Consider the following 15,123-nt stretch of genomic DNA (forward strand, 5'->3'; position numbering starts at 1 on the left):
GGTGGTGGTGGGTTGGCTAAAAGACATTCAGTGATTCGATGCTACAGAAATGAAATGAAGAAATTCAAATGGCTAATACAACAGAAGATTTTAACTATACAATGAATGGAAAGGGAGGCCAATGCACTGGCTGATTCTTTAGCTAAGCAAGGGGTAACAAGGGATCAGATGTACTGGGCCCATTTGTAAATATGTTGCATTTCTTTGTTAAAGAGTGAGGCTGCACCTCGCGCCTCCCACTGGGATGCTTGTAACAGATGTTATCCTTTGCTTCTAATGAAAACTGATGAAATTTATTTATCCAAAAAACTCCCTTGTATTTATCAGGACAGAAAAGTTTAAATCGCACACCAAACTGGGTAAGGATTGAATCATTGAACCACTATACAAAAGGCCACCCTCAACCCATCTCTGTTGCACCCAAGTTGTCTGGAAGAGTTACAACAACAAGGAGTTAACAACATGGTGCCTTCAACACCATGGATCTGGCACTTCATGCAAGGCCAAGGTTCAAAAAGAAAAGTAACAGTTAATTGGATACTACAAAATGCACCAGATCCACAGTTTTCATGGCACCATATTTAGATAGAAAGATGACCAACCATTGGCTCTAAAAACAAACCTGTAACGAGTGCCTGCTCATTTGAGTCTCCACATCAAGAATAGATACAACATTTTCCGCTGCAGCTGCAAGACACCTCCCAAGACGTGGTTGAAATCGCATCTGTGTTGTGCCACCCTACATAGAACACCAGAAACTACAAAATTAGTGAAAATGTTCATAAGTTTTACACGAAACAAAAATAAAAAACTAAGGAAATACTATTACATTAAATAAAAGTTTAAAAAACTAAAAAATAAGCAATTGTTTTATACCTTGAATACCCTAGCACAACTTCCATTGTTGATACTCCAGAAGCGTATCTCACTATCTCCATCACAAGAACAGATAAGATCCTCTTTATTTGGGTGGAAATCCAGTGACATGACAGAGGCAGAATGCCCCGTAAAAGTACGAAGAGAATAACCTGGCTGCGCAATGGATTCATGTATCAAGTGAAAATGATATCCAGCATGCAAAAGGAAAATGAGAAAAAATACAAAGAGGGGAAACCACCAACATGCTTGTGACATCAAAATCAAAGAATCCAAGGATAGCTAATACATGTTAATCATACACAAGAAAAAATTAGGATTTGAGCACCATAGTTAACAAGGAGTCCAGGTGATGATGGGTGACAGTGTGGCACCTAGTCACTTAGCTAGGCAGGCACCTAGATGATAAGAATTTTATAAAATAAAAAATATAATTTTGGTTAATTCCCTACATTTATATAACCATCAGTATGCATATTAGTTGAAAATAAATAGCAATTCTCTTTATTTGGAACAATGGATTTTCTTCAAAACACGAAAAACCATCAATATCCAAGTGAATAGTATGTTAAATATATGAACAAATTATAATAATATAACATTTAATAGAGTTTTTTTTCATCAACAATAGAGTAATTTCGTATAAAATATGAAGGCTGTAATTTTACATGTTAAAAGTTTAAGATAGAGATTAAGTAAAAGAGGAAAAGAACAAATCTATCAAAAAGGAGAGTAGTCGATCAAGACTACAGTCAGTCTTGAATTCCAACAGATTTCGGATTGAGAAGAGTAGAAAGAAGAGGGAGAAGAAAGGAGAAGAAGCAGAAGTACACAAGGGTTTTGAAAGGAAGGACAGATCGAATCAATCTGCCGCCACCACTCTCTCAATATTTATAGTTTATGTTCACTAAATGTAGGAAAGGACAGAATTGCCCTTAATGCTTACATGGAAAATAAAACAAATAAATAACTGAGATAACAAGCTGTCTAAGATAACTACCAACTAACACTGACAAACTAATCAAAGGTTACATGTGCTGTCATACGAACACAGTGGGGACCACAGCCATGGGGCCCACATCAGTGTTCTCTACACTCCCCTTCAAGTTGGGAATAGATATTTGTCATTCCCAACTTGAATAGGTCTGCCTCTAACTTCTTCCTTGGAACGGCCTTGGTGAAAAGATCTGCGAGCTACATGTTGGAGATAATATACGGGAGACACTTCTTGTGATGAAACCCTTTCTCTGACAAAGTGTCGATCAACTTCGATATGTTTAGTTCTGTCATGCTGCACCGGATTGTGAGCTATATTAATAGCCGCCTGATTATCACAATACAACATCAAGGGCTTCTCATAATCAATACCCAACTCTTCAAGTAGTGACTTCAGCCATAGGATTTCAGCCACTCCGTTAGCAATAGGACTTCAGCCATAGGGAAACAACACTTTGTTTCTTACTCCTCCAAGAGACAATGTTACCTCCTACAAGGGCACAATATCCAGAGGTAGACCTCCTGTCATCAGCACTCCCAGCCCAATCAACATCTATATAGACCTCCACCTTCATGTGATTATTGTTCTTGAACAGTATACCTCTACCTGGGCATCTCTTCAAGTATGCTAATATTCTTTCAGCTGCAAGAAGATGTGTAGTTCTAGGGGAATGCATGTACTGGCTGACAACACTGACTGAATAACTAATGTCTGGCCGTGTGAGGCAGAGATATAGAAGCTTTCCAACCAACCGTTGGAACATAACTCTGTCCTCGAGAGGCTCTCCACCCTCTACATTGATCTTGTGATTCTGTTCAATGGGTGTATCGGCAGGCTTGACACCTAACTTTCCAATTTCCTCCAACAGATCTAGAACATACTTCATTTGAGAAATAAAGATCCCCTGGTTAGATCTAGCAACCTCAATACCCAAAAAATATCGCAGTGCACCAAGATCTTTCACCTCAAACTCTTGATGAAGGAACTGTTTGAGGGACTCAATCTCACTATTATTATTCCCTGTCACTGCAATATCATCCACATATACAGCAAGCAAGGTCAAAGAAGAGTTCACTCTTTTAACGAACAGTGTATGACCTGACTGGGCATGTACATAGCCGAATTTTCGAAGGGCTAGTCTGAATCTATCAAACCAAGCTCTAGGGGATTGCTTTAATCCATACAATGCCTTATTCAGTCGGCAAACCTTCTTACCTGTCTCTGTATCATAGAATCCAGGGGGCAACTGCATGTAGACCTCTTCCTATAAGTCTCCATTCAGAAAGGCATTTTTAACGTCCATCTGGAACAAGGGCCAAGAGTAACTTGCTGCAAGGGCTAATAGAACTCGAATAGTGATCATCTTTGCTACTAGAGCAAAAGTCTCCAAGTAGTCTATACCATAAGTCTGAGTAAACCCTTTTGCAACCAACCGGGCTTTGTACCTTTCAATGGAGCCATCAGCATTATGTTTCATAGTAAATACCCATCTACATCCAACCGGTTTCTTTCCTCTAGGTAGGTCAACTAGCTCCCAAGTATTATTTTTCAAAAGGGCATCCATCTCAACTTTCTTTGCATCTTTCCACTCTGGAACTGACAAGGCTTCTTGCACTGTTCTGGGGATAGGGATATCGGCAATGGAAGTCAGATAGGACTTGTAAGAGGGAGACAAGCGATCATAGGATAGAAACTGGGAAATGCAGTGAGCTGTGGATGTGGTGCAACATTGTTTCCCCTTACGAACCGCAAAAGGGAGGAGGTCAAGGTCATCTAAAGAAGGGGAGGAAGTAGCAACAGTGGAAGGCATCTCAGTGGGCCGTAGGACTGTAGTACCTAGATCTGGATCCGCAGAAGGAACTGGAGCTGGCCTGGACTGCCGATGATCAAGATCAACCTGCCTGCATCGACTGTGATAGACTTTTAACTCCTGATACCTCTGACAACCCTCACCACTACAGCCTTCATCACTCAATGGAATGGGTAAAGGAACAACCTCAGATGAGTTAACCCCACTCTCATTGCGCTCCCCCTGAGAAAAAAGACACAAATTCTCACTACTCTCCCCCTAAGGAGAAACCCTAGGATAATAGGGTGCCTCCTCAAAGAAGGTGACATCCATTGAGACAAATCTCCTCCCTGAAACAGGATCATAGCAGCAATAACCCTTTTGAGTTTGTGCATAACCGAGAAAAATGCATTTGGAGGCCTTAGGTCAAATTTGGAATGATGAGATCCAAGAAGCTGAACAAAACAGGTACAACCAAAGGTTTTAAGAGGAACAGTAAACAACTCGTCTGGTATAGAAGGGTAAACGGAGGCTTCATATCAAGTACCCAAGAAGGAACCCGATTAATGAGATACACAACCGTGAGGATAGCATCACCCCAGAAACGGATAGACACATTGGAGGTAAACATGATGCTTCTAGCACCTCCAAAATGTGCCTATTCTTCCTCTCGGCAACCCCATTCTGTTGTGGTGTATGAGGACAAGTGCTCTGGTGAATAACCCCATGATCAAGTAGATAAGAGGCCAGTGAATTAGCAAAGTATTCTTTTGCATTATCAGATCTGAGGACTTTGATTTTGACCCCAAACTGGGTTAAAACCATTTGATGAAAGTTTTGGGTCAGAGCGGAAACCTCATCCCGAGAACGCATAAGGTAAACCCAAGAAAAACAGGTATGGTCATCAACAAACAACAGAAAATATATGTACCCACCCATAGAAGGGATGTGATATGGCCCCCAAACATCGATATGCACAATATCAAAAGAATTATTACTTCTTTTATTACTCAAGAAATAAGATGTTCTACAATGTTTGGCAAACTCACAACTCTCACATCTCAAATTTGACATTTCAACAAACTCAAATAAAGTAGGAAACAGACTCTTCAAAGACCAAAAAGAAAAATGACCTAATCGATTATGCCAAAGTATAATTGGACTCACAAACTGAGAAACAAAAGACTTCTTATCCACTAGCTCTTTCTAATGAGAACTCTCTCCAAGCAAATAGATCCCATTCGTCTCACGGCCAGTCCCAATCACCTTCCTCGTCCCCAAGTCTTGAAAAACACATCGGTCAAGGAAAAAGGTTACTGAACAGTTCTGATGTTTGGTAATACTGAAAGCAAATTAGTATCAAGTTTAGGAACATGCAAGACTGAGGATAAAGAGATAGTATCAGATAACTTGATGTCACCCTTGCCAGAAATGGGAACAAGAGAGCCATCAGCAATGGATACTTTATCTCTACCAGAAGATAAGTGATAAGTAGTGAACAATGATGGCAAGCTAGTCAAATGGTCAGATGCACCCGAGTCTATTACCCAACAGTGTTCAGTGTTACCTGGAGCGGAAGCATGGTAGGCTGAGGCCCGAGTACCTGAATAAGCAAATGCAGATGTGGCAGGGGCTGATGGTGACTGAGATGACTGAGCTGAATTCCCAACCTCCTTTGCCAACTGTATTAGGGCAGCCCGAACAGCAACTAAGGTATCTATGGGCGTGCCTTTTGTGCCTGACGAGGATGCAGAATCTGTATTCATAGCCATATGAGCATTACCCCTTTTATTCCTCAGTTTTGCTGAGACTAAATGAGGGTGGAGCTTCCAACATGTATCTTTCGTATGCTTGGATTTCTTGCAATGTTCACATACCATATCCCGTTTATCTTCCTTCTTCATGTCCCTTTCTGTATCACCCCAGACTTAGGTTTAACTGCCGCCAGGGCTGGGGGAAAGGGCTGTTGTTGCATCATAACCTTCCTCCTGGTCTCTTCACTACGCACTAGGGAGTATGCTTGAGAGAGGGTCACACTGTCTCTTGTTAGTATCTGCTGTCTCACAATGTCATAATCTGAATTCAGGCCAGCCAGAAATTCAAACACCCTATTGGTCTCGACTTGCTTTCTATGGGTCTGTGCATCTTTTGGACTTTCCCACTCAATAGTCTCCAGATGGTCAATTTCATGCCAAGGGATTTCAAGGTAGAGAAATAAACAGAGACTGGTTTCTCTCCTTGTTTAAGATTATTCACCTCACACTTCAGTTCATAGACTCTACCAACATTAAGGGGTTGGGAGTAGGTATCTTTCATGACATCCCATATCTCCTAGGTTGTCTTTGCCCACAAGTAATTTCGGCTGATATGTGGCTGCATAGAGTTGCACAGCCATGTCATAACCAAGTAGTTCTCCTGAACCCACTTGATATACATTGGGTCCTCCTTGAAAGGTTCTTTCACATCTCCCAATAGGTAGCTAAGTTTTCCCCTTCCCCCAATAGACATCATGGCTGATTGGGCCCATTCCAAGTAATTGGATCCGTCAAATCTCACAGTTGTAATCTGAAACGCAGTCTCAGACATACTACCAGAACTGTTGTTCCCAAAAACACCTCCCTGATTTTTGAACTCCACTCTTGGTCAAGAATCAGTAGTTAAGAACTATCAGGGTTACTACAATAGAAAACAACACTTAAATAATTGATCACAATCAGAAATCTGTATGAAATCAGTTCAGATCTGATCTGAAACCAATCGGCAATCAGAATATATGCAGTCCAATAAAAGTTCTCACCCCCAAAACAGGCTTGAAAGCCAAAAACAGGCCTGAAACCCACGTAGAAAGCAATCTGTAATGCTGAAGCAGAATTAGGGTTTTAATCGTAGGGTTAGGAAGACCTTTGTGAGAACATAAACAATGCTCAGCCACACTTTCCAAAAGAATTCACAATCAAGTCTAGCCGTAGGGTTAATGACAAACCCTAAAAAAAAACTGATCACCTCTGAGAGAATAGGAGAGTTCGGTCGCTCCTCCTAGATAGGTTCAACCTATCTTGACTGACAACAATCTCAAGGGAAAAATAAAGACTTACCCAGAGAACTCTGATCGCTACCTTCAATCGTGGCCTGAACCCTAACCTTCTCTGATTCTTCCTGATTACCAAAACACTCTGCAAGCCTCGACAAGTCTTCGAACAGCTGCTAAACTTTTCTGGTAACCTCCAAGAATCAGCCAACGAACAGTCCTTTGTAAGCTTCCAGCCCTAGACAGTTCTCATGTGATCGGCTGGACTAGACTCACATGAGAAATACCAAGTAGTCGATCAAGACTACAGTCAGTCTTGAATTCCAACAGATTTCGGATTGAGAAAAGTAGAAGAGGAAGAAGAAAGGAGAAGAAGCAGAAGTACACAAGGGTTTTGAAAGGAAGGACAGATCGAATCAATCTGTCGCTGCCACTCTCTCAATATTTATAGTTTATGTTCACTAAATGTAGGAAAGGACAGAATTGCCCTTAATGCTTACATGGCAAATAAAACAAATAAATAACTAAGATAACAAGCTGTCTAAGATAACAACCAACTAACACTGACAAACTAATCAAAGGTTACATGTGCTGTCATACGAACACAGTGGGGACCACAGCCGTGGAGCCCACATCAGTGTTCTCTACAAAGAGAAAAGGACAAGGGTACAACCATTTTTTATTTAATGTGAGAGAGAGAGAGAAAGAGAGTTGAAAAACAAAAGAAAAACAAACCCCTTAACCCTTCTCTTCTTTCTTCCTTTCTCCATTCCCAAACCTATAGAAACTTTTAAATTTCAATGTAAAACTTAAACAAAAGTATAAAAATATACAGTTTATAATAAAATATTTTAACATACATATATTAATGATTATTATAATAAGGCGACTGCCTTATATTTTTGTAGCCTTGGCAAGCACCTAGTCACCCAGAGAAGTGCCTTGATGCTATAAATAAAGGCATTCAGACAAGGCACCCAACCAAGGATGCTTAATTGCCTAAGCAACACCTTGACAGCTATTCAGTACCTAAGATTAAGAACCAGGCATAACGTTTGACTCTTAAGTAAAACCAATCAAAGAGCAGTGAAGTTTAACTACAACAATTAGAAACATCTCACACATTATCCAGGAATTGCATTACAAGATTTTCCATGACCATACACAACATCATAAATATGGATCAAAGATACAACTATAAACAATCTTTTGTAACAACAAATCATGTTTAGAAACAACAATTTGTAACAATAAATAATCACATTCCAGAAAAAACATGGAAAGAAAAATAACAAAAATCTGGATGAATCATAAAAAAATAAAACATGAAGGCAACTAACATTGTCAATGTCCCAAAGACAAACTAAGAATACCAATTTAAAATACGAGAGCATTCCTACTGGCAACATCATAAATATTGGATATTGGATAAAGATACAATTAAGAAACAATCTATTGTAACAATAAATCATGTTTAGGAACAGAAGCTGCTACAAGTCTTAGCTAGGACAATTAAAATTTGTAACAGTAATAATCAGATTCCACAAAAATGGAATAATAACAAACAAACTTTTGGCCAAATCATTAAAAAGTAATATGTTGGCAACTAACATTGTCAGCATCCCAAACCCTGACAGTTTTGTCAAAAGAAGATGTTGCTAGACGTGGCATGCTTGGACTGAAACGAACATCAGTTATCAGCAAAGAATGTTCTTCCAATGCACTCTTTTGCTTTAAAGTATCTGTGTACCACAATACAGCCTGCAACACAAACATAAACCAATAGGTAATTGTTATTCTTTAACAAACCAGATGCTTTTCTATCAAGTCGGCTAATTTGTTTGCGGCACTATAAACACTAAAAATAAAAATAAAAATAAAAAACACCATTTAGACCTAACCTTTTTATCATGCCCACCACTAGCAAGCAGTTTTCCATCTGATGAAAAGTGGCAGCAGACAACTTTATTTGTACTTGCTCGAATATAACCAACTTCGTTAAATGCAAAGCCTGTTTTAGATCACAAACAACAGTCTCAATGCAAAAAATAGTCCATCAAAATCAACTACTAATTCAAATCTTTATAGACTCCTGGAATACTTGTTTCACCACACGATGTGGCATTAATCTCACCTTTACTGACATCCATACAGCGGCCAACTGTGTCTCTAGGATCAGTATCATCATGAGATAAAAAAGATTCGACATTATCATCCAGAGATCCGTCCTCCACAAATCGGTCCATGTCAGCCTGCAATTCAAGATCTTTATCATCCCACTGCCAAAATGGAGTGCTAATGAGAATTTTGAGCAAGTAGAAGTTTTGAAAACTCTTTTTTTTTCTGAGGAGACACCAAGTTAAGCCAATACAAGAAGTTGAATATCCACTCACCAGCTGATTTGATGGTGATGTTAGAGTACCAGATCCATCAGACCCAAACATGATCAAAGGCTTAGAAGAACTACCACTGTGTGGTAAAGTAGGCATTGAGATCACATCTCCTGGGGTATGAGTTGAGGGTGTTGAGGGTGCAGAACTTGGGGAGGGTCCTGCTGTATTTGCAGTTCCCGAACTATTGGCAGGTCCAGAAGATGACACAGGCTGCTTTCTCTTTCGCCCACTCTGGTTTTTCGAAGCCTTAAAGTGCATTGAACAAAACTTTATTAGGAACCTAATAGAAATTTATAAATTAGATATTATGATAACATTAGAAAAAATGAGTGACAGATAAAACTGAAATAGGAAGTTCAGTCATAAAAAAGACAGACCTGATCATTTCCTCGAAAGGAGTTTGACATGCTACCATCTACAGCGACACTTCCAGCACCACCCATTTTGTCTTGTTGGTGAAGATGGTGGTTTGAACTCTGAGACTGCTGACTAGAAAGTGGATGTTGCTGAAGTTGCGGTTGCTGTGGATTGCTGGTTTGTTGTTGTTGCTGCTGCTGCAACTGAGCTATTTTCTACTACACAGGAACACGTTCAATGAGAATGAAAGAGACCCAGAGCATGGAAGAATTACTGATAGCTCAAAAACCAGAAGAAAATTGTAAGAATAATCATTGGTGGAAAGAGACACCTTAATTAGCAACTCTGTCTCCCCACGGGGTAAAACTGGGCATGCAGCTTGCATTGGTGATCCAACATTCGGAACTACATCACCAACAGAATTGGACTGGCCATCCTTTCCAAGATTTAAATTTCGATTATTAAGAAGCATCCTCAGCCTTCTGCTGTCTACTTCATTGGATGAAGGAGAATTCATATTTTGCTGTGCCTGAAGCAGGAGTTGCTGTTGCTGCTGCGGTGTCAACAACTGAAGTTGATGAAAAGGCTGAGGAGACTGTATAAATGGCTTTTGCTGTTGAAGAATCCCAGAACGAAGCTGCTCAATTCCCTATTAAGGGGTAAAACAAATGAGAATGGTTAGAAAAGCTAAATCTTACTAGAGCAAATTCACAGGATTATCTATAACCAGATGAAAACATAGGAAAGGAAAAAGTGATATATGAAACTTTAATCTAAACGGTAATGCATTCCACTACAAAGCTACCAATGTAACCTAGTGCTTTCTTGCCATCTTGGTTATGGGTTGGACATCATAACATGGATAAGGCCCAAGCTATTATTGAAAGTGACTCATCACCTATGGTTGAAATTATTCTTGGCATAAAATTGCTATATTGAACAATAAGTACAAATTTCTACATAAAATTCCTAAAGATGGACTTCAAAGTAACTCATATCCACAGGGGAAGAAATTAATTGTCAGATTCCTTGGAAAAATTAGGTGTACATACTGAGTAATAGTACACCCAGCCCTTTGCAAGAACTTCTGGCTCAACAGAAGAAATATATATTACTAACAAGGCTAAAAACCCTTGTTTAAGGATTAGATAGCTTGTGCATGGCATACTTGAGGATCTCAAAGGCAAGGGGCAAGACTCTACAACCACCCTTCAATTTTGGCTTGGGTGCACATGTATATCAGCCAAAATCTAAAAGTGCAGGATGTTGGGTGAAAAAGCAAAAAATAAAACCATAAAATGTATATAAAAGAGATAATAAAGTCAAAATAGATATCCTATAAGACCAGTTATGAAAGTTAATGTCTTTTATAGGCATATGAAAGTTTAAGGATTTAAAAGAACATTATGAATATATTCCAAAAAACCCATGCTCAATGAAAAACAAGCACTTGGGATAAAGCATTACGGCTTTTGACTCAACTTAGGTGGCACAATGATGATGGCAATGATAATGATGCCTACAAACTGTTTTCAGATCTTTCTTTAAGTTGTTATAACCTTCTTTAAATCTTTTTAGTTACTACCTACAAATCATCATCATCATTCATATCATTCAAGCCTTATCCCAACTATATGGGGTTGGCTACAAGAATCATGTTTTCCAATGCCATTCTGTTTAAGTTGCTACATACAAAATGTAACCAAAAAAGGTAACAATTATGTATTTTATTAATAGTAAATAGAAGAAATTTTATTAAAACATAAAAAGGATAATACAAAAAGTGAAGGTTATGAGATAGCACCCCTCACAATAATACAGACCACTTCCATAATGAAAGAAGACAACAATACAAGAACCAAACAAGATAGAATAGACATCAAAAACAGAAAATAAAATAAAACTCCTAGAAGACTCCATCCGCCTAAATGGTAGACCAAAAATTGGATCAAAAAGACTCCACGGCAGTCTTGGTAAATTCTGGTAGAACTAGAATCCATTCCACTATCATGCCGCCAATGTCTGCACAGACCCTTTCTACAGCTTTCTTCTTCCAATCAAACAACCTTCCATTTCTTTCCTTCTAAATTCCACAACAGATAGCAAAAGGAATACAACTCCAGAAAAAATCTAGCCTTCCTGCTTCCTTGTAGATGGGGCCAATCAGCAAAAATTCCTTTAGGATTACTTGTTTGGCTTGGTTGAACCCTAAATAATGTGAAGAAAAAGCCCCAGACAAAATTTGCCACCCAACAATGGGCGAAAAAATGCATTGCATCTTCATTCTCCCTACACATATAGCAAAGGCTAGTCATCTACACTGATTATGTAAAGTATACCAAAAGCAGGAGAGTAGATTAAAGGATGTACACTGATGCACAAAATATGGATAGGCAGCTTCACCCACCACAATAAACAACACAGTAACAGAGCTGTCACTGTACAAATCACAAAAATGCATTCCCAATCCCAGCTGTAGCAAGTCCACCCAAAAAGCTGCAATCAAATTCAACTATCTAGGAGTCCATCTTATCTGATCTCTCATGCTAACCAAGTATTGTTTAAATGAATATGGAAAACAATAAAAAAAAATGACATAGTTGCCGGATTATCATTTTAAGTTGATTGCTGGCCATAATAATCTCTTAGTCCAACAATGTAATTCAGGATACAAGGCCTAGTATAGGCCCAATAAAAACTATTTGAGTTCATAGTAAGACCAGCAAGGGCTTCCCATAAATGACACTAAATGAGAAGCATTACAAGATGGCTAGAAAAGGCCATTACCCAATGTTGGGCCCAACTATCTGGGTCTTGGAAGTTGGAAGGGGACCAAGAGGTGGACTGGCATTTTTTTTGCACAAGTAGCCACTCTCAGACTCAAGCCCACATTCTCACACTTGTCAGCCTGAGGTTTTACCATTACACTGTAATGGCCAAGCATTACAAGATGGCTAAAGGCCTAAAATTGTTACATGGAATGGACATGCTAGCAAATAAAGAGTAGATGAGACAAAAATACTAAGATGGATGAGTGGGGAAAAACAGGAAGGACATATCAAAGACAAACATATGCAATAGAACACATGACTCATGAGAAACCCTTAAAGAAGTAGGTTTGACATCACCAATAGCTTTTTTGATGGCCGAACAAATAATGAAAAGAAAATGGCAAAACTACATGTTAATCCCCAGGCCTGGCTTCTCCAATTCTAGATCAGCTTTATTGACACCTTTCCTAGCCAGCCTTTAAGCCAAGTTTCTGGCCAACTTAAGAATCCACCTGAATGAGCAATTCAAGTTGGAAGCTAAAACTTTAATTTCAATAACCGGAAGTCTTGGGATCCATGGTCTTCCCATTCCCAATAGAAACCAACCTACTGCCACTTGACAGTCTCCTGCGAGTAATCAACTTCAGCCCACACTGAAAGCTAAATTCAGACCTTGGAATACTGCAAGAAGTTTGGTCTTTAAAGAGTTTCCAACTCCAGCTGGACCTCAAGAGTTCATCAGAATGCTTCCTGCATGAACTCTGAACATAACCATACACCCAACAGATCCAGATTGCCAATGTTAAATTTTACAGTCTATCCCCAACACCACCGAAGGTCCAGAAGCCACCTGTCTATGATGATAGAAGCCTGCCAACATTGATCATCCTCTAAAAATAGAGCCCACTGCAATGCCTTTGAACTCATTTCTACTTTCTAGTCAACACCAAATGTGCCGCTCTTACCATACAATAATCAATTTGGGTCTTCTATCCTCAAAAATTCTGGAGTTGTGCTCATTCCACACAGTTCAAAGAATAGATGCTCTAGTGCAGTTCCAGAGAAGCTTCCTTCTTATTGTGTTGATGGGGATCGTCTGGGAATTAAACATGTTCATGGGCCTGGCTTTAGGCTTGGCCCATGAACATTTTACACTGTTTCTGGATCAGTTTTCAGGCAGGGCCAATTCAAGTTTTGGCAAAATCACAGCCCGAGCCTGGCCCGTGAACAGGCCTACTGGGAATAGAACAGTAAACTTATTGGATATTTGGAATAGGATAAACTTTGTGGGCCTTGGTCCCAAGGCTCTCAACTCAATGGCGTACTAGAGTTACAATTGCTATTGCAACATTTTAGGCTCATGGAATTGGCCGGTTCACATGGATTGATGAAAATCCAATTGCTGCTAATTGTGACAGTGAAATGAAGCCCCATTTATCCCAAGAGAGAAGTAAGGGTTCAGCTTCCCTTTTCTTAGATTATGGTCCCACAGCAATAGTATTCTGAAAAATCCTCACAGGTAAGGCTCAAGTTGTGGCTCGCTGCTACAATTTGATTAATTAACAAATATTTGGTTCAAGTGGGTAATTTACAATTTTTTTGATAAATAACAGAATGGATAATTTACAACATTATAGATGTAACTACAGATTATAAAGTTTATACATTCTAGCCCATTAGGACTTGAAAGCATGATGCAGAAACCAAACCAATTTAACTAATAGGCATTTTACGTATTTTATTTTTTGTTTCAGAATCTAGATTTGCCTATTCTTATATATTAAATTTTTCTTTCGATTTTCTTTCTAAAGTGGCACCTCACTGCATTCAAGAATGCACCTTGCATCTCTGCCTCTAGGAACCCATTGCACTCTGGTTACACTTCTCACTCTTAAAACTGCACAACAAGAACATTGACGGAAGGAGAATATTTTAAAGTTGGCAAACAGTTAAAGAGATCCCACTCCATACCATCCATTGCAAAAACCAAGAAGCCACAACCTTAAAAGTAAAGAAATTATGCCACTTGTGCAAACCATAATACATGTTCTTTCCTTTCTTTCACCAGAAATTGGTCCTTAGGTGATGTCCGATCTAACTCAGCAACCATGCATAATTTACTCTACCAGTAATCATACATGACTCAAAACACTCGTTAATACCACAAGGTTAGCAGTCACTATAATAAACAAATTAATAGTCATGATTATGCAGTTAAATAAATGAGAATAAAATTCAAATGACAAGGAAGACTGATAATAAAGTCTATAAAATACTTACAGTGAGTGGCCATCCTTTCAGAGTCAAATTGTTACCACCTTGATTTGATCCTGATACAAATGATGTGAAATGTCAGAAAGAAATGGTCCTAAATTAAAATCAACTTTTGAACTTAGCCTCTGCACACACACACACACACAGATACATGCATGCATGCATATATAGTTAAACTCAAAGGCAACACAAGAAGGAAACCAGAAGTCAATACCAGGAACTCCAATCAATGATCCATCAGGACCTGGACCTCTGGGGTTTAGTACTGGATTCATTTCATTCTTTATATCCTGTTTCAATTCCAGTCATATAGCATACATTAAGAGGAAAGACATAAAATGAGCTCAGTCTTAACAACCCACACCTGTGTAGATCCAGGAAGTTGCTGATTCCGAGCTTGAACTTGCTGAAGGGTCCCTGGAATGGCACCAGCAGTCCCATGCAAGACTTGTCTGGAGGAAAAAAAAAAAAAAACTCAACTGTTAAAATCAGCATATACATCTAATACAACCAAGTACATCAGATAATACATGTATATCAAGTAATGATGATAAAGGAATAAAAACAATAACTTTTACATCTAACACACCAACTGAGAATACACCCATACTAAAACTAATGAAATAAACAAATCAGAA

At 38.9% G+C, this 15,123-nt stretch overlaps 1 protein-coding gene across 8 annotated transcripts in view; it reads right to left on the minus strand.

The window, feature by feature from the left end:
- The window catches only part of LUG (transcriptional corepressor LEUNIG), a 29,935-nt gene that overhangs the window by 8,948 nt on the left and 5,864 nt on the right, over window positions 1–15,123 (minus strand). For 3 of the 8 annotated variants that reach the window (XM_088893977.1, XM_088893979.1, XM_088893978.1), the window contains exons 7-17: window positions 14,850–14,937; window positions 14,700–14,775; window positions 14,492–14,541; window positions 9,772–10,089; window positions 9,461–9,655; window positions 9,084–9,329; window positions 8,825–8,942; window positions 8,592–8,701; window positions 8,302–8,451; window positions 877–1,032; window positions 623–739 (exon numbers count right to left, since the gene is read on the minus strand). In XM_088893977.1, coding sequence (XP_088750103.1) covers window positions 623–739; window positions 877–1,032; window positions 8,302–8,451; window positions 8,592–8,701; window positions 8,825–8,942; window positions 9,084–9,329; window positions 9,461–9,655; window positions 9,772–10,089; window positions 14,492–14,541; window positions 14,700–14,775; window positions 14,850–14,937 — 1,624 coding nt within the window. Of the gene's footprint in view, window positions 1–622; window positions 740–876; window positions 1,033–8,301; window positions 8,452–8,591; window positions 8,702–8,824; window positions 8,970–9,083; window positions 9,330–9,460; window positions 9,656–9,771; window positions 10,090–14,491; window positions 14,542–14,699; window positions 14,776–14,849; window positions 14,938–15,123 lie in introns of all 8 variants that reach the window. The other 5 variants (XM_088893975.1, XM_019196865.2, XM_088893981.1 and 2 more) reach the window with 3 other exon arrangements.

The sequence above is a fragment of the Nelumbo nucifera genome, chromosome 8 (assembly GCF_055504915.1).
Source record: "Nelumbo nucifera cultivar China Antique chromosome 8, China Antique-T2T, whole genome shotgun sequence".
NCBI classification, from domain to species: Eukaryota; Viridiplantae; Streptophyta; class Magnoliopsida; order Proteales; family Nelumbonaceae; genus Nelumbo; species Nelumbo nucifera.